Raw genomic sequence first — 25528 nt, 5'->3', positions numbered from 1 at the left:
TTTATCTAAGATTTTAATGTGCTTTGTACAGAATTTTTCAAACCCAATGAAGCCAACATAATCTTCAGCCCAGAAGTCTTAAAGAGATTCATATGTTACATATGAGTGACAGGGGTGGCCGGTTTTGCATCTTCAAGTTCAGCGTTTACCCAGAAGGATTGACGGTGACGCCGTATAACTTCGATGGCCTTCATTTCAAGCGGAGTTGGGTTGATACCCAGGTCTTCCAATCCAGGGAGATCAGGAAACCTCTTATCAGTGATGTGGAACTTTAAAAGAGATAAGAAAAGACAACAATGGTTCCATCTACAGTGATGCGTTTAAACTCTGCAAATAATTAAATAGGGCAATTAAATAGCAACCCACGGTAGATTTAAGGGAGAGGGAAAGGCCATTTGCTTAAGATGTCTCATGCTTACGGTATTAAAAAAGGAGGGGTTTTTTTGTCTCCCTGGAGAAGATGGTCAACAGTTTTGAAGGAGGAAGAGGGGTTTATGCCCCAACGGCAGGTAAAACGGGAGAACCATCTTCTAGAATAGTGGTGGCTAACCTTTTTGGGCTCCCGTGTCAAAAATTGTGCGCATGTTAGTGCACGCACACTCACATGCCAGCACCCAGAACACAATGCGTCCTCTCATGCCCTCTCATGTCCCCTGCGCATGCATGCGCAATTCCTCCCACCATCCCCTTAACTGCACTGCGCCACACAGCTGATTTTTCGGCTGGTTTCAGGCCTTTTTCGGCTTCTCAGAGGCTTGGAAAAAGCCTCTACAAGGCTTTTCAGGATGAATAATAGGCCCATTTCGTCACTTCCGGTATTACAGGAAGTGACAAAACGGGCCTATTCGGTCTGAAAAGCCTTGCTGCAAAATCAGCTGTGAGGCACGCGCATGCGCAGTGAGGTAAGTTTGCCTGCGGCTCGCGTGCCGGCACAAATGGCTCTGCAAGCCGCTTGTGGCACGCATGCCATAGGTTGACCTCATGGTTCTAGGAGAAGGGAAGCTCTGATTTCAAACTTCTACTGCCTTGTGGCTCTATCTATTCTTGGAAATGGCTTCAGGAGTCAACCCTGAGGCAAAATCCGGAGCCGGAGTCCCAGAAGCAGTTTGTGACTGTGTACAATCACGTTCTGGTAACTCCTGAGACCCAACTGGAATTAATCATATCGGTTCTGCCGTTCCATTAGACTATTTCAGTGACGTGGAGAGGGGGGAATCTGCTGCTTGGGTAACAGTTTATCCTCCATATTAAATCACCCAGGCCTCGTGCTCTGGAGAGGACCCTCCAGCTTTGCATAGAGCATTGAAACAACACAGGAAGTGGCAGTGACCGGTTTCACAGCACGATACCATAGTCTATGGAGACTGAAGGATGCCAATTCAATTCAATCCCCCCCGCCCTTGCACAAATCACTAATCTGCTATTGAAAAGATTCCACAGTCGTTAGAAAATTGGTCGGTTTTGTTCCTTAGTGGGTGAAGCAACATGTTTTTTTACATTTGAAAGAGTATGATGGGAAGAAAGATGTCCTGGTTCTGATTCATGCATTATTCAATTGCTGTTTGTATAAGGGGGCGTGAGAGAAAATGGTTCCCGTAGTCTGCAATTCCCGCCCCCCCCTCCAGAAATCCATTCCTACTCCCACGCCATTCCAAGAGTGGCCATCTCAAATTGTATAGCTAAAAGTCTGTAGAGATTCTCAGTCATCCAGGTCCTTAATTCCAGGTTGCTTCTCTCCTTGATTAGTTTCCACCCATTGCTTCTTGTCCTGCCCTCAGGTGCTTTGGAGAATAGCTGGACTCCCTCTTCTTTGGGGCAGCCCCTGAGATATTAGAACACTGCTATCATGTCACCCCTAGTTCTTCTTTTCTCTAGATTAGCCATACCAAGTTCCTTCTTCATATGTTTTAGTCTCCGGGCCTTTAATCATCTCTTCTCGGTCAGGTTACCCTGTTCTGTATTTTGTCACAACGTATTTTTGGTGTACTCATTACTGTGTTATCTGTTTGTGGCTAAAGGGAAAAACACCCTATCAACAAGAACAAAATTAAAACTGAAAAAGTTATAAACGATTGCAGATTCCGCACTCACCCGATCGACTTTGTCTCTTGTTATCGATGGCTCAAACGGATTCATCTCAAAAAGTCTCGCAATTAAGCTTCAATTAAAGAGGAAGAGGAACACCAAAGTAAATTCAAGTTGTCATTGCAGTGGTTAAATGAACAATACAGTCGTTAAGTAAATTTGGCTTCCCCATTGAGCTGGCTTTGTCAGAAGGTTGCAAAAGGGGATCACATGACCCCCCAGGGACGCTGCGACTGACGTCCATGTGAGTCGGCTGTCAAGCATCTCAATGTAAATCATGTGACCTTGAGGATGCTGCTATGGACGCGAATGTGAAAAATGGCCATAAGTCACTATTTCCAGGGCTATTGTCAACTTCAGTCACTAAATGAGCTGTTGCTAAGTTGAGGACTACCTGTATTCTATCGAGTGTGGGATCTATCCCCCAGACTGAACCAAGGGGAATGCTGTTGTTACCTCTCCCACAGCAGCCTGGTTACCGACAATCTTCTACACCAGGGGTGTCCAACCTTGGCAACTTTAAGGCTTGTGGACTTCAACTCCCAGAATTCCTCAGCCAGCAAAGCTGGCTGAGGAATTCTGGGAGTTGAAGTCCACAAGCCTTAAAGTTGCCAGGGTTGGACACCCCTGTTCTACACAGCTGCCCTTCAATGGCAGAACTGAGTTTCCCCTAGCAATAGCCCTTAGACTTATATACCGCTTCACAGTGCTTTACAAATCTCTCTAAGCGGTTTTACAGAGTCAGCACATTTCCCCCAACAATCTGGGTCCTCATTTTACCCACCTCAGAAGGATGGAAGGCTGAGTCAACCCTGAGCCGGTGAGAATTGAATTCCGGGCAGTGGGCAGAGTGAACCTGCAATACTGCATTCTAAGCACTGCGCCTGCACGGCTCAGATAGCGTAGCAATAGCACTTAGACACCACTTCAAGTGCTTTACGCACCTCTCTAAGCGGTTTACAGAGTCAACCTATTTATTGCCCCACACAATCTGGGTCCTCATTTTACTGTCCTCGAAAGGATGGAAGGCTGAGTCAACCTTGAGTCTGTAAAGGATTGAACTCCTAGATTTGGGCAGAATCTGCCTGCAATACTGCATTGTATCCAGTGCACCACTACAATTTAAATAATAGCAATAGCACTTGGACTTATATACTGCTTCATGTTCTTTACAGGCCTAAGTGGTCTAGTTAGCCAACTTATTGCCCCCAGGAATCTGGGTCCTCATTTTACTGATCTCAGAAGGAGGGAAGGCAGAGTCAACCTTGAGCTGTTTAGGATCGAACTGCTGGCAGTGGATAGAGTCTGCTTACAATAATGCATTGTCACCAGTGGCCATCAGGGCTCCTATCCTTTTCTCTCTCCATTTACTGATCCAAGACAGCACAACTGCAACCACACCAGTCCACTCAAAAACAAACGCCATGTATCCTCGTTAGATGATCAATCTGCAATTTTCCTAGTCTTCTTTTCTCCTCTTTTTGGAAAGAGGGAAAAACCTGCCCTTCTCTACTCCATGAAAAAGACCCTTTGGATATGTTGTGATCTTGCTCTCTCAGTCAAACTGATTTCACAACACAGGTCTAGATCAAAAGCCCCCAATTTTGGGGGGCCTAGGGACCTGTTCCATGGAGAGAGGTTTTTTTCACGGACCGGGGTGTCTAGATAAAGTCTTGCATTATTATTGTATGCCAACCGTAAATCCTGAAAGCAAAATAATATTGCCATTATAAAGCCATCTAAGTGATAAAATACTGTCAGATATAATCAGGCGAAATGAGGGTTAAAGTTATGCATCTGAAACTGTGGGTGTGAGGTTCAACGTGAGTTTAACTTCGGCTCAGGAGGAGGAAAAAAAAAAGATCCCACAATAAAGGCGTATTTGTGAAAGGCGTATTTTGGAAGCAACGATATAAAAACAGTGCTTGACTTATTAAAGGAAACACCTTTGCAATATATACTGTTTTCCCCAAAATACGACCTACCCTGAAAGTAAGTCCTACCTTGAATTTTACACGAGCCCAATATAAGCCCTACCCCCCAAAATAAGCCCTAATTAAGATCCTGCCCACTCCAGAGTGGACGGGTAAAAATTAAGCTAGGGTGGGGATGGGGGGAGGATAGAGCTGTCTTACTACTTACCTTTGGACAGTTGTAGCCAGGCCTCACACACCCCAGCACCTGCCTTGCTGGCTCACTTCTTCTGCAGCCGTCAAGGCTTTCCTGAAGGCCTCTGGAGCTGATAACAAAGCTCTGGATCGATCAAAAGCTCTGTTATTGGCTGCAGAGGCCTTCAGGAAAACCTTGTCGGCTGCAGAAGTAGTAGTTTCTGAAGGCCTCTGATAGCGAAAAGGAGGCCAGAGGTGACATGCACAAGTGAGGTTAGTCAGTGGATGACATCCCCCCAAAATAAGACCTGGTGCCTTTTGTGGTGGCAAAAAAAATTAGACAGGATCTTATTTTGGGGGAAACAGGGTAGCCATCTAAAATACATCCTCTTTGAGTTTTACGATTTTATGTATCAGGACACAGTAAAAGTCACCTGATCCTTAGCAGTTCTTAAAAGTGGATAAATACAACCTGAGATGCACAACAGCAGCACATGACATATTACATCAGGTGTAATCAATAAGGAGGATGTAATCTATGCACACGTACACCGGGGCAGGCAACTCACAAAGGTTTTGAGACCTGGCTGCTCATTCAACAATATGATCTTCCAATGTCAAGGGAACACTTATATGATATCTTGAGAGAAACTAATTGGGCCACACTCTAGATTTTTGATTGTCTTGGGGTGCTGCCTGCAAATGGTCAGCAGCTGTGCTACTAACAAAACAACAGAGTTGGAAGGGACCTTGGTGATCTTCTAGTCCAACCCTCTGCTCAAGCAGGAGATTAATGCTGCCAGTGGAGCTGGCAACTGAATCGGACAGTGAGGAGGTTGAGGAGGAACCTGGGCCAGTCCTGGAGTCTGGGGAAGGCTTTGATGGATGCTCTGCGTCAGAAGCAGAGATGAGGCCAGGGCCGTCTGACATTTATCAGATGCCTTCGGAATTGGAAATAAGTGGGGAAGAAGAACAGCTGGAACCTGTTCCAGATGCGCATATGCGCAGAGCTGTCAGGAGAAGGGAACAACTAAGGAACAGGGGTCGACTCACAAGAAAAAGCACAAGTGGATGGTGAATGGTCCCTTTCATAGGGAATAAATAGGAGCAAAAGGGGGGGGGGGGCTTGCAGGAGACATTTAGTTTGCTTATTATTGGGAAGATTTGCTTATCTGAGTTTGTGCCTCGCAGAGACATCCTTGCCAGGTATTTCATTTTACAGTATTGGGACCGGAAGCTCTTGGTCTGGCAACTATCCAAGGACTGATAAGATCTGTTGTTGCACTTAAATCTAGGAAGGATTATTGTTGGGAGTTTTCTGGGTATGAATGCCAGGAATTCATATTACTAACCAAATAAAAAGGGGCTTTTTGGGAGAAGGAGTCTGTTTTGTGATTCTGTTCAGCCTGGGTCAGGCTATATCATTTCAGGCAAATAGTTGTTCAGGTTTCTTTTTAAAAGACCCCAGTGATGGCGCACCCATAAGTTCTGGAGACACGCGATTCCACCGGTTTATTTTTCTCGTAAATTTCCTAGTTCTAGGTTGCTTCTCTCCTCCGTTATCTAAAACTTCGTAAACATTTCCTATCAGGGAAAACAGTGGCAAGAGTGACCACAGGACGAACACATGACCCTGAGTTTCGGCTGGAAAGAGTAGCGACTCACAAGGCAACTGGCATCGACAAATTGTAGCTCGCGTGTCGAGGACCAAAGAAATAAGCACGGGGACAAACTTTTCTCCTCAAAATGTATCGAGTACAAAATTCGATGAGTTTCAAAGCAGCCGAATACCAAGGTACCAATGTATTCTATTGTAATGTCTTAAAAAGTAGCTACGTAGCAACTACCACCTGTAGCAAGATATGGGGTAGGAGGAGGAGAGGGTGCGTTAATGCCACTAATTCCTTCTCCCTCTGTTCTCATGATGCTTTGGGTCTACTGCAAGCCGAACTAGAATTCCCAGGGTTAATCCATAGTTGGGACTGTAAGTTTCTTTCTTTCTTTCTCTCTTTCTTTCTCTCTTTCTTTCTTTCTTTCTTTCTTTCTTTCTTTCTTTCTTTCTTTCTTTCTTTCTTTCCTTTCCTTTCCTCCCTTCCTTTCTTTCCTTCCTTCCTTTCTTTCTTTCTTTCTTTCTTTTTTTTTCTTTCCTTTCCTTCCTTCCTTCCTTCCTTTTCTTTCTTTCCTTCCTTCCTCCCTTCTTTCCTTCCTTTCTTTCTTTCTTTCTTTCTTTCTTTCTTTCTTTCTTTCTTTCTTTCTTTCTTTCTTTCTTTCTTTCTTCTTTCTTTTTTTTCTCCTCTTCCCCACCATCCCCTCTCTCTCTGTCTCATACACACACACGCCTCTGTATGGTTTGCCAATTGCACAGGGGCAGATAGGACAGCACTCCAGAGGGCCCAGAGGATCACTGGTTGCCCTCTCCCCTCTTTGGGACAGCTTTATAGCTCCCGCAGCCTTAAGAAAGTTCAAAACATTCTTATTAAAGATCCATCTCATCCTGGGCACCCCTTTTTTTGAACTATTACCCTCTGGCAGATGGTACAGGATAATAAAAACAAGGACAAATAGGCTGAAAAACAGCTTCTATCCCAGGGCAGTAGCTCTGTTGAATTCTACTGTATAGTGCAGTGTTGGTGCAGTGTCGGGGGTTTTCAATTCAATGTGTGGAGTGTGAAGGATGTGTGTTTGTGTTTATTTTCATGGTCACAATGTGCACTGAAGATGGTGTCTGATTTCATTGTACGAGGTGCAATGACAATAAACTAAACTAAACACATACACACATGCGATTCAACCATCCTTAAGGTTCAGCCTATGAAGGAACCCACCACCCACCAAGTAACCATTGGACTTACTGGTAGATGGGACTAGGCAGGGGGTACGTGCGGAATGGTCTGTGCATGACCGAATACAGGTACTTGACCATGTCATACAAGATGTATCTGTGAGGGCTGCAAAAGGAAAAAGAAAAGAAAATTTATAATAGACATGAAATGAGGAACATGCAGTATAACAATGAGATAAGAACTTCTGAAAACAGATAGTCCTCAGCTTACAAAAGTTCGTTTAGTGACCGTTAAAATGGCTCTTAAAAAGCGACTTATGACCATTTTTCACACATACAACCATTGCCATATCTTCAAGATCAAAATTCAGATGTTTGGCAACTGACTCATATTTATGATGGTTGCGCTGTCCCTGGGGACAGCTGGGACAGCTGTCCCAACGTGGTCATCATTTGCTATTTTCTGATGAGCCAAATCAACGGGGGAAGCCAGATTCACTTAACAACTGTGTGACAAAGTTTAACCGCTGCAGGGATTGACTTAGCATGGCGGTACGAGAGGTCGTAAAAAGAAGTGAATGAAAACAACGTGGTTTCCCTGAGCAATATACATTTTGGGGGACCAATTCTGGTCGTTAAGTCAAGGACTGCCTGTGTTTTGCATCTAAACCGGGATGTATGATTAGTGAATATAAAAGACAGCTACTTTTCTTTGCATCCCCAGCTACAAAAGCACCAATCTTGTGTGTGTGTGTGTCTGTGAAGGTTCTCACTCGTCCAGGTTGTAGTTGTATCAAAGGTGCTTTTTTGAAAAACCCAAGTGGGCTGTTCTTCCTTGATGACAAAGAAGACCTTTCACTTCTCATCCAAGAAGCTTCATTCCATCTCCCCACCGTCCAGTCACGACGGAGGAAGCTTCTTGGATGAGAAGCTGTTAAAGAAATGAGGACCTAAAATGGGTGGGAGTGCACTAAAAATCAAAGGTAGGCAAAGGTAGGTGAAGACCACCTCTGTTTGGCTGGCAATACACCCTCTCAGTTTAGGGAAGGTCATTTTTAACAAGCATCATGAGTCACCCCAGAATGATGGGGTAACAAAGTCCCACCATGTTTTATAGAAAGGGACACGCCAAAGCAAAACAAAGTGTTGAAATTTAACTTTTATTATGTATGTGCAATAACAGGGAACCTTTGATTTAGGATGCGGGGAAAAAAAAATCCCCATGAAATACGGAGTTCGTGGAAAATTGGGACATGCGGTTTCTGGCCCAGGGGGATGCTCTCCGTTCCCACAGGGAAGGTGAGGTCCGTGCTGAATAGGGAAGAGTAAAGTCCAGAAAAACACAACTGTAAATCAGCAATTGCATGGGAGTGATTGGCCATCTCCCTGTGTCTGGATGGGTTTTTCCCCTCGTGTGTTTGCAGTCCTTTGTTCCTTTTTTAAAAAAAATTAAGTTTTTAATTTTTTTTAACTTTGGCTCTTCCGTTAAACAGTGTGTCATCTGGGTGCTATTACAATCAAAAGTTACATTGATAATAATTCTCTAATCTTACAATAATTAGATTGGAATTTAGAATAACAGAGTTGGAAGGGACCTTGAATGTCTTCTAGTCCAACCCTCTGCTTAGGCAGGAAACCTTACACCACTTCAGACAAAGGGTTATCCAACATCTTTTAAAAAATTTCCAGTGTTGTAGCATTCACAACTTCTGGAGGCAAGTTGTTCCACTGATCTAATTGTTCTGTCAGGAAATGTCTCCTTAGTTCTAAATTGCTTCTCTCCTTGATTAGGATTATAATAATAATCAGCATTATGACTCGATTCATTTCTCCCTCTTAACATATCTTCTAATGGAAATACAATATTCTAATAGATATAATAATCTTAACAATCTTATTAATCATCATCATATTGTTTACATCTCTTTCAACAACTGAACGAAAAACTGCTGGTGGCCTTCTATTGTTGCACCATAGAGAATATCTTAACTTACTTGCACCTCTGTGTGGTTTGCCAGTTGCATAGTGGCAGATAGGACAGCACTCCAGAGGGTTAACGTCATTGCCCAGAGGATCATTGGCTGCCCTCTCCCCCCTTTGGAAGAGCTTTATAGCTCCTGCTGCCTTAAAGAAGTTCAAAACATTCTCAAAGATCCATCTCATCCTGGGCACCCTTTTTTTTTAACTATTACCATCTGGCAGACGGTACAGGATAATTAAAAACAAGGACAAATAGGCTGAAACACAGCTTCTGTCCCAGGGCAGTAGCTCTTTTGAATTCTGCTGTATAGTGCAGTGTTGGCGCAGTGTCAGGGGTTTTCAATTCAATGTGTGGAGTGTGAAGGATGGTGAACCTACGGCACACGTCATAAGTGGCACGCAGAGCCATTTGTGCTGGCACGCGAGCTGCAGGCAAACTTACTTCACTGCACGTGTGCACTGTGCCTCACAGCTGATTTTTTTTCAGTTGGTTTGAGGCCTTTTTTTGGCCTCCCAGAGGCTTGGAAAAAACCTCTGCAAGGCTTTTCATTGTTTTTGCCTCCTGGGCCTCAGGGAAGACTCCTAAGGAGCCGTTTTTGCTCCCGGGAGGCTTCCCTGAGGCCCAGGAAGCAAAAAACGGAGCATGGGGGAGGAGGGGCACGTGGCAAAGCGGTAGGACAGTGAGGGAGATCCCGGCACAGCTGATCGTTGGGAGGAAAAAGAAATACTGTAAGGAGTGACCAGGCGGGGTGGGCGGGGGATAATGCAGTCAGTGATGGCGTGCATGCGCGATAAAGACTGGGTGGGGTGGGGAGGAGCGGGTGGAGAGGGGCGGGACCACCCAGAGGCACAAACTGTGCAGAATCATAACAACCAGTTGTACCAAACTGGTCCAAACCGGTAGAGCCCCACCCCTGTTCACGCATCACCACAAAATCTCCAGTACCGTAAAGCCTACAATCTTGAAATTTGGCACGGATCTTCCTCTTGGCTTCTTGGTGCTAAGAAAGGATTTTTTGAAATGACCATCAGAGCCATTAGTATTTCCTATATTATTATTATTATTAACACGCTCTGATGCTAAGGAGTTCTACTCCCTCTCCCCACCTGAAAAGAAATCTGTTCCAAAGGCAAAACACAAGCAGAGGAGAAGAGTTTCCGTTTCACTTTGAGAGCTCCAAGCAGCTTTAGTATAGAACAGTTGAGCTAAGCCACGCCCAGGCTCCTTGCTGTCTCCTTGCTCACACAGCTTCCGTTTCCAAACAGCCCTCAACTCTCTCACACACCAACAGGAATGCTAGTTGGATGAATACCGATATGATGTTGGTAGGAAGAGGCAGAATCCCGCCCCTTATTTTCCTCCCCAAAAACTAAGCCTGACCGCATAGTTTCGTAGCGAAGCACAGGTATTGAGCTAGTTTAAAATAATTTTTAAGGTCGTGGGAATGATTAAGTGCACGAGAGTAAATACATTATTCCTGCGACCTTAAAAATCATTTTTTCTGGAAACATTTGGGAGCCGCAGAGTTTACCCACCCCTCATTTTAAACACAATTGGGGCTGGAATGTGGAAGGACTGGGCCTTCATTTTAAAGCTTTTTTCCCAGTATGAAAACTATGTAATCTTTCAAGCCAAGTTATCAGACCTCTGAATCTTTGTAAATCAAAATGTCAAACTGGGTAAAATGTAAACCAATAAAAAGTATAAGCCCGTTTCATTTTGCCCTACTATGGTTACCCTACAAGCAGATTGGGATGAGAGGCTAATTGTGGCCTATTTCCAACGTCAATAGATTTCTTGGCTTTAAAAAAAATATCACTAGTTTTTATTTAGTTTGAACACAATATAATAGTACTGATTTCTACCTTAAGGGTTTCTGGTTTTGGGGTTTTTTTTTTTGCCTGACGCACAACCTCACAAAAATACAATGGAGATGGTATAATAGCTTCTAAGGAGCTTAGTTCTCAGCTTATAATACTTCGTTGAGTGACCATTTGATGTTACAACGGCGCTGAAAAAAGGGACACGGCCGTTTTTCACACTTACGACCGTGGAAGTAGCCTCATGATCTGTTGTGGTTTGCTGGTAGCCTGTGCAGACGGCAGCGGAATTGAACAGTGAGGAAGAAAGGGGACCAGTCAGGGAGTCTGGGGAGGACTCCGACAAGGGTCCTGCATCCGATGCAGAGATGGAGCCAGGACTATCTGGGAGATATGTCCTGACTCTAGAGCCTCCGGAGTCTGGAAGGAGCAAGGCAGAGGAACAAGGGGAGCCTATTCCCAGTGTGTGAGTGCACAGAGCTGCTAGAAGGCGAGAGCAGCTGAAACAAAAGGGGAGACTTGGGAGTAAGGCTAGGAGGTGATTGCCCCTCCCATAAGACATAAAGGAGGAGCAAAGATAAGCAAAGTTGTTCGCTCTGTTCGGATTAAACCTTGAAGCTCTGTGTGGACTTTTGGTTGGTTTTTACAGTTAATTTGGCACTTTAGTTGTTGGCAGCCATTCAAAGGAGAGAAAGGTGGGTGCTTATCTCGAGGAACTGTTTGGGACCCATTACGGGCTGGGAATGAACATAATTCCCAGCATTGAAATAAAACAAGAGTTATTTGGACTAAATGTGTGATTAACTACGGTCTCAGGAAGCCTTGGTCAGAACATGATCAAAATTGGGATGCTTGGCAGCTGACTCACATTTATGACGGTGGCTGTGTCCCAAGGTCATGCAATCCCCTTTTGCGACCATCTGACAAGTAAAGTCAATGTGGGGAAGCCAGGTTCACTTAACAAAGCTGGCTACTACCTTATCAACGGCAGTAAGATTCACTTTGCAGCTGAAAGAAAGGTCGTAAAATGGGGCAAAACTCACTTAACAAATGTTCTGCTTAACCACAGGAATCTCGGGCTCAGTTGTGGTCATAAGTCAAGGACTGTCTGTGTTAGTCATACACAAAGAGGCAGGCATAGAATTTAAGCATTGATTCTTCCCCCCTCCCCAAATTTCTGGAAACAAGCTGTATGAAATGCATGGCTGTCTAAGCTTTAGAAAAGCTCGACTGGTGTCATAGTTAAGGCATCAAGCTGGAAGGCTGGCGGCTGTGAGCTTTAGTTCTGCCTTAGGTACAAAGATATCTGGCTGTCCTTAAGCCAATTCTCTCTCTCTCTTTTTCTCTTTTTCTATCTTTCACTCTGTTCTGACCAAGGCTTCCGAGACCGTAATTACACACACGCTTACTTTAAAAACAAGACTTGTTTTATTGCAACACTGGGAATTGTTTTCATTACCAGCCAGTAATGAATCTCAAACGGTCCCTTGAGATAAGCACCCACCTTTCTTTTCGGTGAAGTGCTGCCAATAACAGAAGTGCCAAATAAACTAGAACAAAAACCACCCGAAGAGCTTCAAGAATGAATCTGAACCGAACGAACAACTTTGCTTCCTGCAAAGGTTTCGTCATCTTTGCCTGTCCTTTATACCTTATGGGAGGGGCAATCACCTCCCAGCCTTACTCCGAAGTCTCCCCTTCTGTTTGAGCTGCTCCCGCCTTCTTGCAGCTCTGTGCACACACGCACTGGGAACAGGCTCCTCTGGGTCCTCTGCCTCGCTGCTGCCAGACCCTGGAGGCTCCGGAGTCAGCACCCCACTCCCAGATGGTCCTGGCCCCATCTCTGCATCGAACGCAGGACCCCGGTCCAAGTTCCCTCCAGACTGATCCCCATTCTTCCCCACTGTTCGATTCCACTGTCGTCTGCACAGGCTGCTGGCGAACCACAACACTCTCTCTCTCTCTCTCTCTCACACACACACACACACACACTCTCCCTTCCTCCTTGTATCTGTCTGTCTGTCTCTCTCCCTCTCTCTAGAAAGGGCAAGCCACTTTTGAAATCATCCCAAGAGTCAAAATTGACTCAAAGCCACAATAAACATTGATTTTTTGGGTCATCAGATCTGAAACAAATTTAAATCACTGCTTAGTGGGAACAAGTGATTCCATATTTACTCATTTGTTTCCTCAATTTCTTAGTCTCATCCAGCTCACCAAGTGCAACGGCGTGCAGTTTAGCTTTAAAACCAACCAACAAAATAACAAGGGGAGCAGAAATATCTAAGGAACAGTAAAAAGTAGGAGGAGTAGAAAACTCCTAAGGGAGTTTTCATAAACATTTTGAACTTTTTCAAATGTTTAAATGGGAGAAAACTGGATGAGGTGACTAATGTCTCTGTTCCAAAAGAATATTCAAACCATTCTTATATAATTAAAATCTGTTGGACAAATAATTGAATAAGAGAGAAATGCAAAGTTACAAAAAAAACTGGAGGCAGGTAACATAGGGTAGACATTTCTTCATCCACCACAGGTGATTTGAAAAAAAGCTTGGAACTGTGATAGGTCACAAATTGATTATAATGTTGTAGATAGAAGGAGGGTTATGTTAGTGTAGTAGCAAAAAAACCAAGAGTATGAAAGCATCTTTTCCAACAATGAGCTATTATCTAATGGAATCAGACTTTCCTAATCACAATCAGTATTAGTTCCAAGTTATTCTTCATTAGGCAGAAATTCATTTTTAATATAGATGGCCACTTTGACACCTCTTTCAAATCAAAACCAAAAATCTGAGTGAGGGGTCGAAGAGGTCACCTACACCAAAGGTGCCATCTACATTAAGAGTGAATAGCCCTCTCTCAGCGGAGGGCAAGGGATATAGCAACAGCACTTAGATGTATATACCGTTTTATAGTGCTTTACAGTCCTCTCTAAGCAGTTTACAGGGTCAGCATGTTGCTCCCAACAATTTGGGTCCTCATTTTACCCATCTTGGAAGGATGGAAGGCTGAGTCAACCTTGAGCCTGGTGAGATTCGATCTGCCAAATTGCAGGCCGCTGGCTGCAGCAGAAGTAGCCTGCAATACTGCATTAACCACTGTGCCACCAAGGCTCTTATGATATCCCCTATCTCCTGTTTGCAGCACAGTCCTTTCAGAAGTTCCAAGGAGGCTCCTCACCCATTTGCACTTCTCAGGTGACCCCGAGGGCACAAATAAACCTCCCAGTGGCCTCAACGACTCTCAAGAGAGAGTGCTAACAACCAGATGACTACAAGGAATATAAATCCTGCCATCCTCCACCATTCACTCAGAACTGAAGAAGCTTCTGGGATAAGAAGCGAAAACTCTTCAAGAAAAAAAAAACCAAGGAAAGTCTAATTCTTGACTCTTGACGAATGTATCTTTTCTTTTATGTACACTGAGAGCCTATGCACCGAAGGTAAATTCCTTGTGTGTCCAATCACACTTGGCCAATAAAGAATTCTATTCTATTGTAAAAGCACCTTTGGTTCATTCTAGAAAGCTAGAGAAGAGGCGGGAAGTAAACTCAGCAGGCAGCGTTGTTGATCAGCCACGCCACCACCTCAAGTGGTCAACCATGCTCTCACCTGTGTATAACATGTATAGCATCCCAACCGGAATCTATTTATGACAGGTAGCTGTGATGAACCATGATCGCTTGAGACAACACATACACTGAAGGTTCTTTCCCAAATGAAATAGGGAAATTTGCTAATGTATCAATAAATCCAGACAACCCCCCCCCCCAGAACAGATCTGTCCAGAATAGGGAATCCAATTTTTTGCATGATGTTCTTCGACCATTTGAGAAAAACCACTCTATAGCAAACGGCTGCACTTTCCCAGTCTAGCCCCAAAGAGGCACTAATGGTGGACCTAGGAAACAAATTCTCTGTTTGATGTTTTGATGGGTATTTGTTTTTTAAAAAAAAGAAGCACAAAAATGTTAAAGATGGAAAATATACGATAGTTATTTAGATAAGAGAAGTAAAAACAGGATACGTACCCAACCAATGCGTATGTTTTTCCTTTAGAATCAGGATCCTTGATAGTATTAATTATTGCCCGGGCTACATCACCCACCTATCAAATAATATTCAACAGAAAAAAATGTTGATATGATTAATTACAATTTTTGAGGTTAAACAAAATATACAGGTAAACCTCAACTTACAACCACAATTGAGACCAAGATTTCTGCTGTCAAGTGAGTTGCGCCCCATTTGTGACCTTCTCTGCCACTGTTGTTAAGTGAATCACTGCAGCTGTTAAGTGAATCATGCAGTCGTTAAAACGATTCTAGCTTCCCCTATTGACTTTGCTTGTTCGAAGCTCAGCTGGGAAGTTTGCAAAAGGGGATCACGTGACCTCAGAGACAGTGCAACTGTCATAAGTACATGCCAGTTGCCAAGCGGACGAATTTTGATCACGTGACCTTGGGGATGCTGCAATGGTTGTATGTGTGAAAAACGGTCATAAGTCCACCTTTTTTTCCCAGTGCCGTTGTAACTTTGGTCACTAGACAACTGGCAATAATTCAAGGACTACCTGTTGTGGTTCACCAGCAGCCTGTGCAGACGGCAGCGGAATCGGACAGTGGGGAAGAACGGGGAACCAGTCCAGGAGTCTGGAGAAAACTCGGATGAGGGTCCTGCGTCTGATGCAGAGATGGGGCCAGGACCATCTGGGAGTGGGGTGCTAACTCCGGAGCCTCCAGAGTCTGGAAGGAGCGAGGCAGACGACCCGAGGGGAGCCTGTTCCCAGTGCGTGTATGCACAGAGCTGCTAGAAGGCGAGAGCAGCTGAAACAAAAGGGGTGACTTGGGAGTAAGGCTTGGAGGTGACTGCCCCTCTCATAAGGTATAAAGGACAGGCAAAGGAAGAGAAACCTTTGCAGGAAGCAAAGTCGTTCACTCTGTTCGGATTAAACCTTGAAGTTCTGTATGGACTTTGTACTTTGGTTGGTTTTTTACAGTTAATTTGGCACTTTAGTTATTAGCAGCAATTCAAAGGAGATAAAGGTGGGTGCTTATCTTGAGGGACTGTTTGGGACTCATTACGGGCTGGGAATGAAAATAATTCCCAGCGTTGAAATAAAACAAGAGTTGTTTGGATTACGCATGTGCTTAATTACAATCTCAGGAAGCCTTGGTCAGAACAGTTTGCTTCCTGCCCAAACAAAACAAACCTCTAATTAGAAATGGAGCAGCTTCGTGCAGAGAACGCTCAGCTTTAGCAACAGCTACCTCTGCTGCCAAACCAACTAGGCTAGCTCCAAGCTCACACTACTCCACCTCCTCCCTGAAGGAAGTGTCCAGTGGCTGTGCCTGGTGAGTTTGATGGCAACCCACCAACATCAGAACACTACCCAGGCATGAAATACATTTAATTGGTACTTACATAGACCGGCTGCTTCACGGTTTTCTTGCCAAAGCCAATCATTGGTACTCCGCCAAAACGTCGCATTTCTATATGAAGACATAGGTAAGTTTGTGACTTTATATTGACTGTTTCCTCATGTGTTTTGATTGCTTATTGTGCCCTATGACTATCATACCTTATGATTCTTATGATACTTGACTCTTGATGAATGTATCTTTTCTTTTATGTATACTGAGAGTATTTGCACCAAGGCAAATTCCTTGTGTGTCCAACCACACTTGGCCAATAAAGAATTCTATTCTATTCTATTCTATTCTATTCTATTCTATTCTATTCTATTCTATTCTATTCTATTCTATTCTACTCTACTCTACTCTACTCTACTCTACTCTACTCTACTCTACTCTATTCAGATTTGGTAACAAAGCAAATTCTTCAAAATCCATCTACAAATACCATGAGGCTGAATTGTGCTAAAATTATTCCCTGAACTAAACAATTACATATTTGTGTAGTCCAACGTTAATAAAATTTGCACTACTCACTACATGATCTCTGTTATATAGATGGGAAACCCTTCAAAAATTGTAGATAAAAAGGCTAATTGTAGTATTATATGTCCAGTAACCATACATTTACAGTATTTTTTAAAATGATCAAATAGGAAATGTTCCCCAACTGAGGTTAAACTAACAATATTTCCGAGAATCACAAGAAAGGGTTTTTTAAGACCAAGATCTGAAAGGTTTATCACTCTACAGATTTAAATAAGAACCTTATTTAAATTTAAATTTTTTCATATCAATAATGTAACCACAGAATGGAAAGCAACTTCAGTAGAGTATGAAGATTTTGTCAAATACTCATCTCTTCAGTAAATCTATGTATTACAATAAATATTTACCTGCATAAGTGTTTATAAATCTATCTTCTCTCCCGTATATATCAGCAGGTTTCATAATGATGGCATCTGGAAATTCCTCTCTGACAACTTTTTCTCCTTCTGCCTATGATCAAGTCATTGAAAGTTTGTCAAATTTCTCATGCAAGGTGCAAGAGAGAAGTAATTTCAACAGCCAAATCTTACAGAGTCCCAATTGTACATTTGGTCATTTCAATACCCTGGCCAAGATACCAAGCTGAACACATGTCATCCATGAGGACAAACTTTAAAGTGAAAACTGGCAGCTGGTTTGGTTTTTAGCCAAAATCTGGCAGCGTTGAAAACTTAAAATGATTTAAAATGAAAATGATAGGAAATGGGATTTTTTTTCCAGACACAGACTTGACAGTAAGGATGCGCAAACCAATTTTGGTAAGTTGTAAGTTGAGAACTCTGTTAATTCATCCATAAAGACTTAATGATGAGCAGTTGCTTTCAAAGGGATTTGATAAATTCATGGAGGACAGGATTAGAGTTCTCCCCACGACCAGAGGTAGCATTCAGCCGGTCTGGACCGGTTCTGGAATACCGGTAGCAGAATTTTTGAGTAGTTCGGAGAATCGGCAAATACCACCTCTGGCTGGCCCCGCCCACCCAGCCTCTCCCATTCTTGTCCTATATTCCCTTGTTTTTTAGCTCACCTGATTTGTGTGGCAGAGCGGATCGCCGTGCCTCAGCTGAGGTAAAAAACAGGGTATCTCAGGGAGTTTTTTGAGTGCTTCTCATGTGCGCAAAGTGCACTCTCCGTAGGAAAAAAATGTGGAATCCCCCCACGGCCCATAGCCCTTAAAACATAATATTAAAAAACAGCAGAATGTAAAAATAAAAAAATAATAATATAACATTGCTGAATAACTTACTTTAGTTCTAAGGTATTTTGAAGGACTTTTACTGTCTGAGTTTAAGTGAGAAAAGTGAATCAATTTTTCTACTCCAGACTGTTTTGAAAGGCGAGCGATGTCTCTAGGGATGGTAACGAACACATCTTCATACTTGAAGTTTCTAAATCAAGAAAATAATGGAATGTGCAGAAATGAGTAGATTAACAATGGCAAGTAGAGAACAGGAAGAAAGAGAGTATTATAAGATTTGGAATTTATTTTATGAATGGTTAGACAGAAGAGTAAGAAACTGAAATATGTGGGAATAGTAATAACATATTATAATTGATATTGAATGTGTAAGAAGATGAATATAATTTAATAAGGATGAAAAGTGTTCTTCAAAAATAATAAGTATAAGGTTACTGATAATAATTGAGCAAAATGATATAAAATGTTGATTAGAATGGTTATACATATCAGTACGTAAGAAATGTATATTATTATGTGCACCAGATATATGTACCCAACCAACACACTGTTGAACTGAAAGATTGTTTTATTTGTTGTTGTTTTTGTTTTTTTAAAAAAGATACTTGAAGTTTCTAAAAACAGGACCAAAACCAAGAATTTGTATCACTCGTGTTCATGGAAAAAGTTTTTTTTTTTTCACACCAGGATGGCGTTGCACAGAACTATGGGTAATCCTTAACTTACAACAATACACCGAGTGACAGTTCAGCGCTGAAAAAGGTGTCTTATGGCTGTTTTTCACACTTACGACCATTGCAGCATTCCCATGGTCACATGATCAAAAGACGCTTGGCAATTGGCACCTGCCTATTTCTGACAGTTGTGGTGTCCAGGGATTGTGTGATCACTTTTTTTTTGTGACCTTCTGACAAGCAAAGTCAATGGGGAAGCCAGGTTCACTTAACAACTGTGCTACTAACTTAGGTTGTAAAATGGAGCAAAATTAATTTGACAGCTGTCTCACTTAGCAACAGAAATTTGAGGTTCAATTGTGGTCGTAAGCCGAGGGCAACCTGCATTAGATTTATTTCTCTCTTTTATTTTGTCCAACTCTTGGCAGTGGGCGTAAGTTCCTTGCCTATTTTCCCCACAATTGTGATGACCAGGGCATGACACAAAAATAACCAAGTCACCAAAATAGAAGAAAGTCCCTTGAATGCCTCCAACTTGGCCCCAATGTCCAATTATCCTCAGCTGGAAATCAAACTCTTAAAGAAAACAGTTTAGGGAGGGAGTAAATGCAGTCCGCACCCAAAGTAAAGTTAATGTGAAATAAAAAAACTCAACAGAAACCACACTGAAGGAATTACTAGGGCAGGCAAAGATGATTAATTGCAGACTTCTACCAGATAATGGCAGCAACCAGTTGGGAGAAAGCAAAACACAGATAAGCTCCGACAAGAATAATACACGCTTTGCTTCGAGCACTGGCCCATGCGCAGTTTGTCCTTTTAAACAGTCCTCACAGCTGTAGTCCATGAAGGGGATCAGGGCCCCTTCCTCCCCCATAGACCATGCCATTCACGTTTCTCCCTTATCCACTCCTCCCTGCGTGCCCTAGGATGAAGAGGGGGGATGGGCCTGGGTCTTCCTCTGACTGCCCAGCCAGCCTATGCCCTTCCCCAGTTTCCTCCACAACCTCCGGAGCCACACTCCCACTCCCTGTTGGCTGTTCCTCCTCTCCCTTGGAGTCAGTCTCCAACAGGGGCATGACAACAACAACTCTGTGGGGTTGAACTGAGGGAGGATGCCAACAAAGCCTCTCTGGTATCATGATGGTCAATTCTCAATTTATTTCAGCAGGGGGAAAACTTACTTCGTTTCCCAATCTCTTCCAATCAGGTTGATTACCACATGGCTGTTTTCAAGAGCTTTTCGGGTAGAATCTTTGTCACGAGAATCCCATTCCTGGTAACCACAAAAAACACAAACTGTTTAATGATGTCTACAGACCTTTCATAAAGTATGCCCAGTAGTTCGTGTCCCACATAACAGCAACAGCACCTAGACTTATATACCGCTTTATAGTGTTTTACAGCCCTCTCTAAGCAGTTTACAGAGTCAGCCTATTGCCCCCAACAATCTGGATCCTCATTTTAATGACCTTGGAAGGATGGAAGGCTCAACATTGAGCTGGTGAGGATCGAACTGCTGGCAGTTGGCAGTCAGCCTATAATACTCACTGCACCACCAGGAAGGAGAATGAGAAAGGAATAAGAGAAGGAAGGAAGGAAGGAAGGAAGGAAGGAAGGAAGGAAGGAAGGAAGGAAGGAAGGAAGGAAGGAAGGAAGGAAGGAAGGAATAGCAATAGCACTTAGACTCATATACTGCTTCACAGTGCTTTTACAGCCCTTTCTAAGCGGTTTACAGAGTCAGCCTCTTGCCCCCAACAATCTGGGTCCTCATTTGACCCACCTTGGAAGGACAGAAGGCTGAGTCAACATTGAGATGGTCAGAATTGAACTGTTGACAGTCAGCAGAATTAACCTGCAATACCACACTCTGACCATTGTGCCACCACAGCTCTTAACACTTTTGTCTTAATGAGATCATACAGGTAGTCCTCAACTTAAAATAGCTTATTTAGTGACCGTTCGAAGTTACTTCACTGAAAAAGTGACTTATGACCATTTTTCACACTTATGACAGTTGCAGCATCCCCGTGTGTCATGTGATCAAAATTTGGATGCTTAGCAACTGCCACTTATTTAACAAGCTAACTTAACAACTGCAATGATTCACATAACAACTGTGGTAAGAAAAGTCATAAAATGGGGCAAAGCTCACTTAACAAATGTCTTGTTTAGCAATGGAAATTTTGGGCTCAATTGCAGTCTTAAGTCAAGGACTACCTGCATTATCCTCTTCCTAGCACAGACCAAGTTGTGAGACTAAGAATCACAGGAAAGGGGAAGTCTGAGTTAGAATATTTCCACTTGTTTTTGTTGTTGTTGTTGTTGCCTTCATAAGAATTTAAGGAAAACTCACTCCATACCAGAAAAATGAGCTGGCCCAGGTCACCCATGGGCCGAAGGTAGAGGAGATCGTACTCATCACAGCGATATGGGATGATGACTTGAGAACCGATACGGCCTAGAAGAATAAGAAATAAGTTTATTTGGAATGTTATAATTACAGGATATTGAACACCAGCTCTATACCCATGCTTCGCTACAAAACTATGCGGTTTCACGTGCTGCTTGCATCCCACAGATGGGTCTTAGCTTCAGTGGTGGGATTCAAAAATTTTTACTACGAGTTCTGTGAGTGTGGGTTGGTGGGCGTGGCAGGGGAAGGATACTGTAAAATCTCCAATCAGAGGTGGTATTTGCCAGTTCTCTGAACTACTCAAATTTTCTGCAACCACCTCTGCTTAGCTTGTTTGTGCAGCCCAGTGTCAGGATTCCGGCAGTTACTCCAATTAAATCATGAGCCTCAAGCCACAATCCCAAAACTAAAAAAGATTTATTTGAAGGTAACATTCTACATCTGACATTTACCTGGGCAAAGCCAACTCTGAGATATGTAATTCACTGTCACCCTTGATCCTGCTTTCCCCACCACCCTCTCTCTGGGTGTATCATCCAACGACAAACGTCCATAGCCAAAAGTCATCAATCCTGCTCTCCAATTAGATTTTTGCGAGGCAGAAGCTTCAGTCATCCAATCAGTCTTTGAAGAAAATATGAATGGAATGTACTTTCGATTCCATACTGCTGTCTGCTCTTTGAAACTCCCCCCTTCTTTCTGCTGTCAACTATAAAACGTGTATACGAAATGTTTTATGAGTTGACACCCAGTTTCTGGCACGCTGCGGCCTGGTGTCAGTCCACAGGCTGGGGGTTGGGGCCCCCTGATCTAGAGACAGTTTGGTCTATAATGAAGGCACCGGGCTAGAAAGTGGGAGACAGTGAGTTCTAGTTCCATCTAAAATTTATTCAGTATCATTCAAAATCTGCAGTATTATCCACAATCTATTTTATTGTATCAATGGTATGCAGTTATCAAAAGGTATCTCTTTTTTTTGTAAGATCCATGAAAAAAGCAAAAAAATTTAAAGAAATTTAAATTCAATGTGTATATTAACACATTTTTCTAAAATTCCTTGCTAATTTAGGACAGCCCCATTTGAAAATAGCTTTGTTCTCGTTTAAACATCCCGAATACTAAATTATATTAACTTCATATTTTTGTTACTTATGTCTACGTATGACCATTTTATGAAAAAGCCTTCAGATTGTTCATTTGAAAGAAATTTTAAAATACTGCTAGGATAAATTTGTAGCCTTTACCATCATAATTGAATGGCGTATTATCAGATATGTTAAGCTGGATCAGCAATACATTGATAAACATCCTGTCAAGATTCCAACACTTAACACCATTTAAATCATGAGTCTCTAGCCAAACTCCAAAAAGATTTATTGGGAGTTAGAGGATGCGGCATTGCCTGGGTGTAGCCGACTCTGAGACACATAATTCATTGTCACCCTTGACCCTGATTTTCCCCCACCCCCTCGGTGTGTCATAATTCATATTCTCCAACGGGACACATCCATAGCCAAGAATCATCAATTATACTCTCCAATTAGTATTTTGCATGGCAGAAACCTCAGTCACCTAGAAATTATCTTTAAAAAATTTATGGAATGCAGTTTCGGTTTGCAAGCGGCTGGATTGCCCCTCCCTTTCTGTTGGCAAGTCTAAAAAGACCATAGAAATATTTTATGAGTTGACACATTCGTTTAATAAATGAAGTCTATCCTTCTCATATATTACCTAAGTGATTAACAATATATCGGCCGATGAATCCTGTGGCCCCAAAGACTGTGGCAACAATACCACTAACCGAAGAACGTCCACTGCGACCATGTGGCATCACCGTATAATGAATCGAGCGGTCTTGTTGAAGAAGCGACAACACTCCTGGATGAATGCCATACCCTAAAACACAAGGACACTGAACATGATACATATGAATGCACACTCGTCGCCAGGTAAGTTGTTGCTGAAATACAGGTAAGTAAGTCCCTGACTTAAGACCCCAATTTTGGATGCAAAATTTCCACCGCTAAGCAAGACAGTTGTTAAGTGAGGTTTATCTCATTTTACAACCTCTTGCCACTACTATTAAGTGAATCACTGCCGTGGTGAAGTTAGTAGCACGATTGTGAAGTGAATCTGGTTTCAATCATTGATTTTGCTTGTCGGTGGGTCGCCAAAGGGGCTTACATGACACCCCCACCCCGGGACACTACAACCGTCACAAATATGAGACAGTTGCCAAGTGTCTGAATTCTGATTTGGTGAGCATGGGGATGCTGCAATGGCGGTACATGTGAAAAACGGTTATACGCCACTTTTTTCAGCGCTGTTCTAACTTGGGTCAGTAAATGAACCGTTGTAAGTCAAGGACTCTCTGAATACCTTCCCCTTTAACCTGAATATATAGCAACAAATCTATTCTAGGCAACCTCATCTCGTTGAAAGCTTTAGCTCCCCTGGTATCAGAAAATTAATATGAAAAATAAATAATTGAGCCCTTTTTTCTGGTGATGCATCCCTCAGTCACCTTCTTGCTTTGCCCTTCCTGATTTTCAGATCCTGAAGCAGATTTTCCGCTAATTTGCTTGCAATCACAGCCCTAGAATAACAAGACTTGGAAGGGGACCTTGGAGGTCATCTAATCCAGCCAGTCTGCCAAACTTTTACGCACCGGGGACCGGTTCCGTGGACAGGGGTTTTTTTCCGTGGACCAGAGAGGATGTGGGTTTGTGTGGTGCCTGCATCCCACAGATGGGGGCTTCACTTGTTTGCCCAGCCCGTTTTCTGGCATGTCATGGACCACGGTGTCGGTCCACAGACCGGGGGGGGGGTTGGGGACAGCGCGCCATTCAAAGTGGCCACAATGCGCCATTTCGGAGTTGCCACTGAAATAAAGCCAGATCATGGCACACACTTCAAAGTAAAACAGGAAGCCTGCAATTGTGGAGTCTGCCTAGCACGATCAAAGAATCCTTATCCACAGAAGATATGCAGATGTAAATCGTGTAACAATCCTGGATAATTGGAAAGCTGATAAAAGTAATACAAAAGTTAGCCAACTTGCATACCTTAGCTAAAAATTCCTTGCAGCAAATCAAATTTATATTAGATAACTCCTAGGGATTTCATTAACTAAGACCTAGGATTACGGACAGTTAGAGACCAATAGAACATATTGTAGAATTATTATTAAAATGTTTATTAGATGATATTTCTTATTACCTCACTTCGTCCCACTTTCTCTTTTAGTGACAATGTATAAAACTTGCTCAATCCTTTGTTCTTGGCTCTTGGCCTTTTGACCAGGAGCCCCTTTTCCTTGGAGTATTCCAATAAAGAGATATCAGAAAACCTGCACCTCACGTCTGGCGTTCATCATTGGCTTCGGCACCAGGCTCAGACCCGAATTGGGGACAACAGTTCGTTTAGTGGCCGTTCAAAGTTGGAACGGCACTGGAAAAAAACATGACTCAATGACTTTTTTCCCCACTTAAGGACAGTCGCCGCATTCCCCTCTCCCCACGCTCACATGATCGAAATCCAGCTGTCTGGCAAACGGGTTCATACTTATGACTGTTGCAGTGTCCGATTTCCCCTTTTTGCAACCTCCTCGCAAGCAAAGTCAATGGGGGCAGCCAGATTCATTTAACAACCAACAGTGATTCCCTTAGCAACCGTGCCGGTGAAAGGTGCGAAACGGGGGAGGGGGAGCAAAACTCAGCTTAACGGATGTTTCGCTTAACAACCGAATATTTTGGGCTCCGTTGCGGTCGTAAGTCGAGGACTTCCTCTATTGAGCGGGGCTTTTTTGCATGACAGGGAAGGAAACGGGGTGGCTTCCGAGCGGAGAAGCCACGGAGAGCCGCTTCCTCGCCTGACGGGCTGTAGCGAGGCCACTCCGGGAAAGGGGAGCGTCGGAAAAAATAAAGCTGCCCCTACGGGCGTCCTCCCGGTGACCTTCCCAGGCAGCGTCGCCGGGCCTGGGGTGAAGCCCCGCCGCTCCCTTGCCCGGGCTGAGCCCCAGCAGTGGCAGCCGGGCAGCCCCTCAGTCGCCCTCCGGCCCCGACTTACGCTTCCCGGGGGCGGAAAACACCGAGCGAGGAAGGACGCGCACGAAAGCCGCCATCTTCCCCGGCTTTGGTGCAGAGCCCCGCCCCTCCCGCGCTACGGCGGCCTCAGAAGACCAAACCGCGGCCGGCGACGTCCGCCTGCGGGGAGCGCGCTCTCGCGACGAAAGGCGGTGAGCGCGCTCTCAGACGCGGAAAGGGAGGCGAAATTAGACGGGCGACCAAGCGGTGACTTAGAGCTGTTTCGGTTGTTAAGGGAACCATGCGGTCGGGAAGCGAATGTACTTTCTCCCATTTTTTTTATTTGACAGAAATCGACTTTCTGACAAATATAAACACAAATAATACCAAAATAAATACAAATATTAAAAATACAAATAATACCAAAATACTAATATAAATAATACCAAAATAAATACTAATGCAAATAATA

The 25528-nt window shown here is 43.4% G+C and overlaps 1 protein-coding gene across 2 annotated transcripts; it reads right to left on the bottom strand.

The window, feature by feature from the left end:
• Positions 1 to 25187, bottom strand: NDUFA9 (NADH:ubiquinone oxidoreductase subunit A9). Of its 2 annotated transcripts, none has more exons than XM_087934289.1 (11): positions 24251 to 25187; positions 22763 to 22927; positions 20979 to 21076; positions 19800 to 19891; positions 17990 to 18131; positions 17091 to 17193; positions 16205 to 16272; positions 14812 to 14888; positions 7046 to 7141; positions 2092 to 2158; positions 1 to 269 (listed from the first exon to the last, which is right to left on the bottom strand). In XM_087934289.1, exons 2-11 carry the CDS (start codon positions 22860 to 22862, stop codon positions 96 to 98), a joined length of 1017 nt encoding a protein of 338 aa, XP_087790415.1. In that variant the 5' UTR covers positions 22863 to 22927; positions 24251 to 25187; the 3' UTR covers positions 1 to 95. The 2 variants fall into 2 exon arrangements, with proteins under 2 accessions (XP_087790415.1, XP_026557578.2); XM_026701793.2 differs by having other exon boundaries at positions 25100 to 25187.
• Positions 25188 to 25528: the final 341 nt, after the last annotated feature.

This window comes from Pseudonaja textilis, chromosome 5, assembly GCF_049901715.1.
Source record: "Pseudonaja textilis isolate UNSWEBS1 chromosome 5, rPseTex1.2, whole genome shotgun sequence".
Lineage (NCBI taxonomy): Eukaryota > Metazoa > Chordata > Lepidosauria > Squamata > Elapidae > Pseudonaja > Pseudonaja textilis.
The sequence above is the reverse complement of the archived record's forward strand: the minus strand, read 5'-3'. Positions and strand labels throughout refer to the sequence as shown.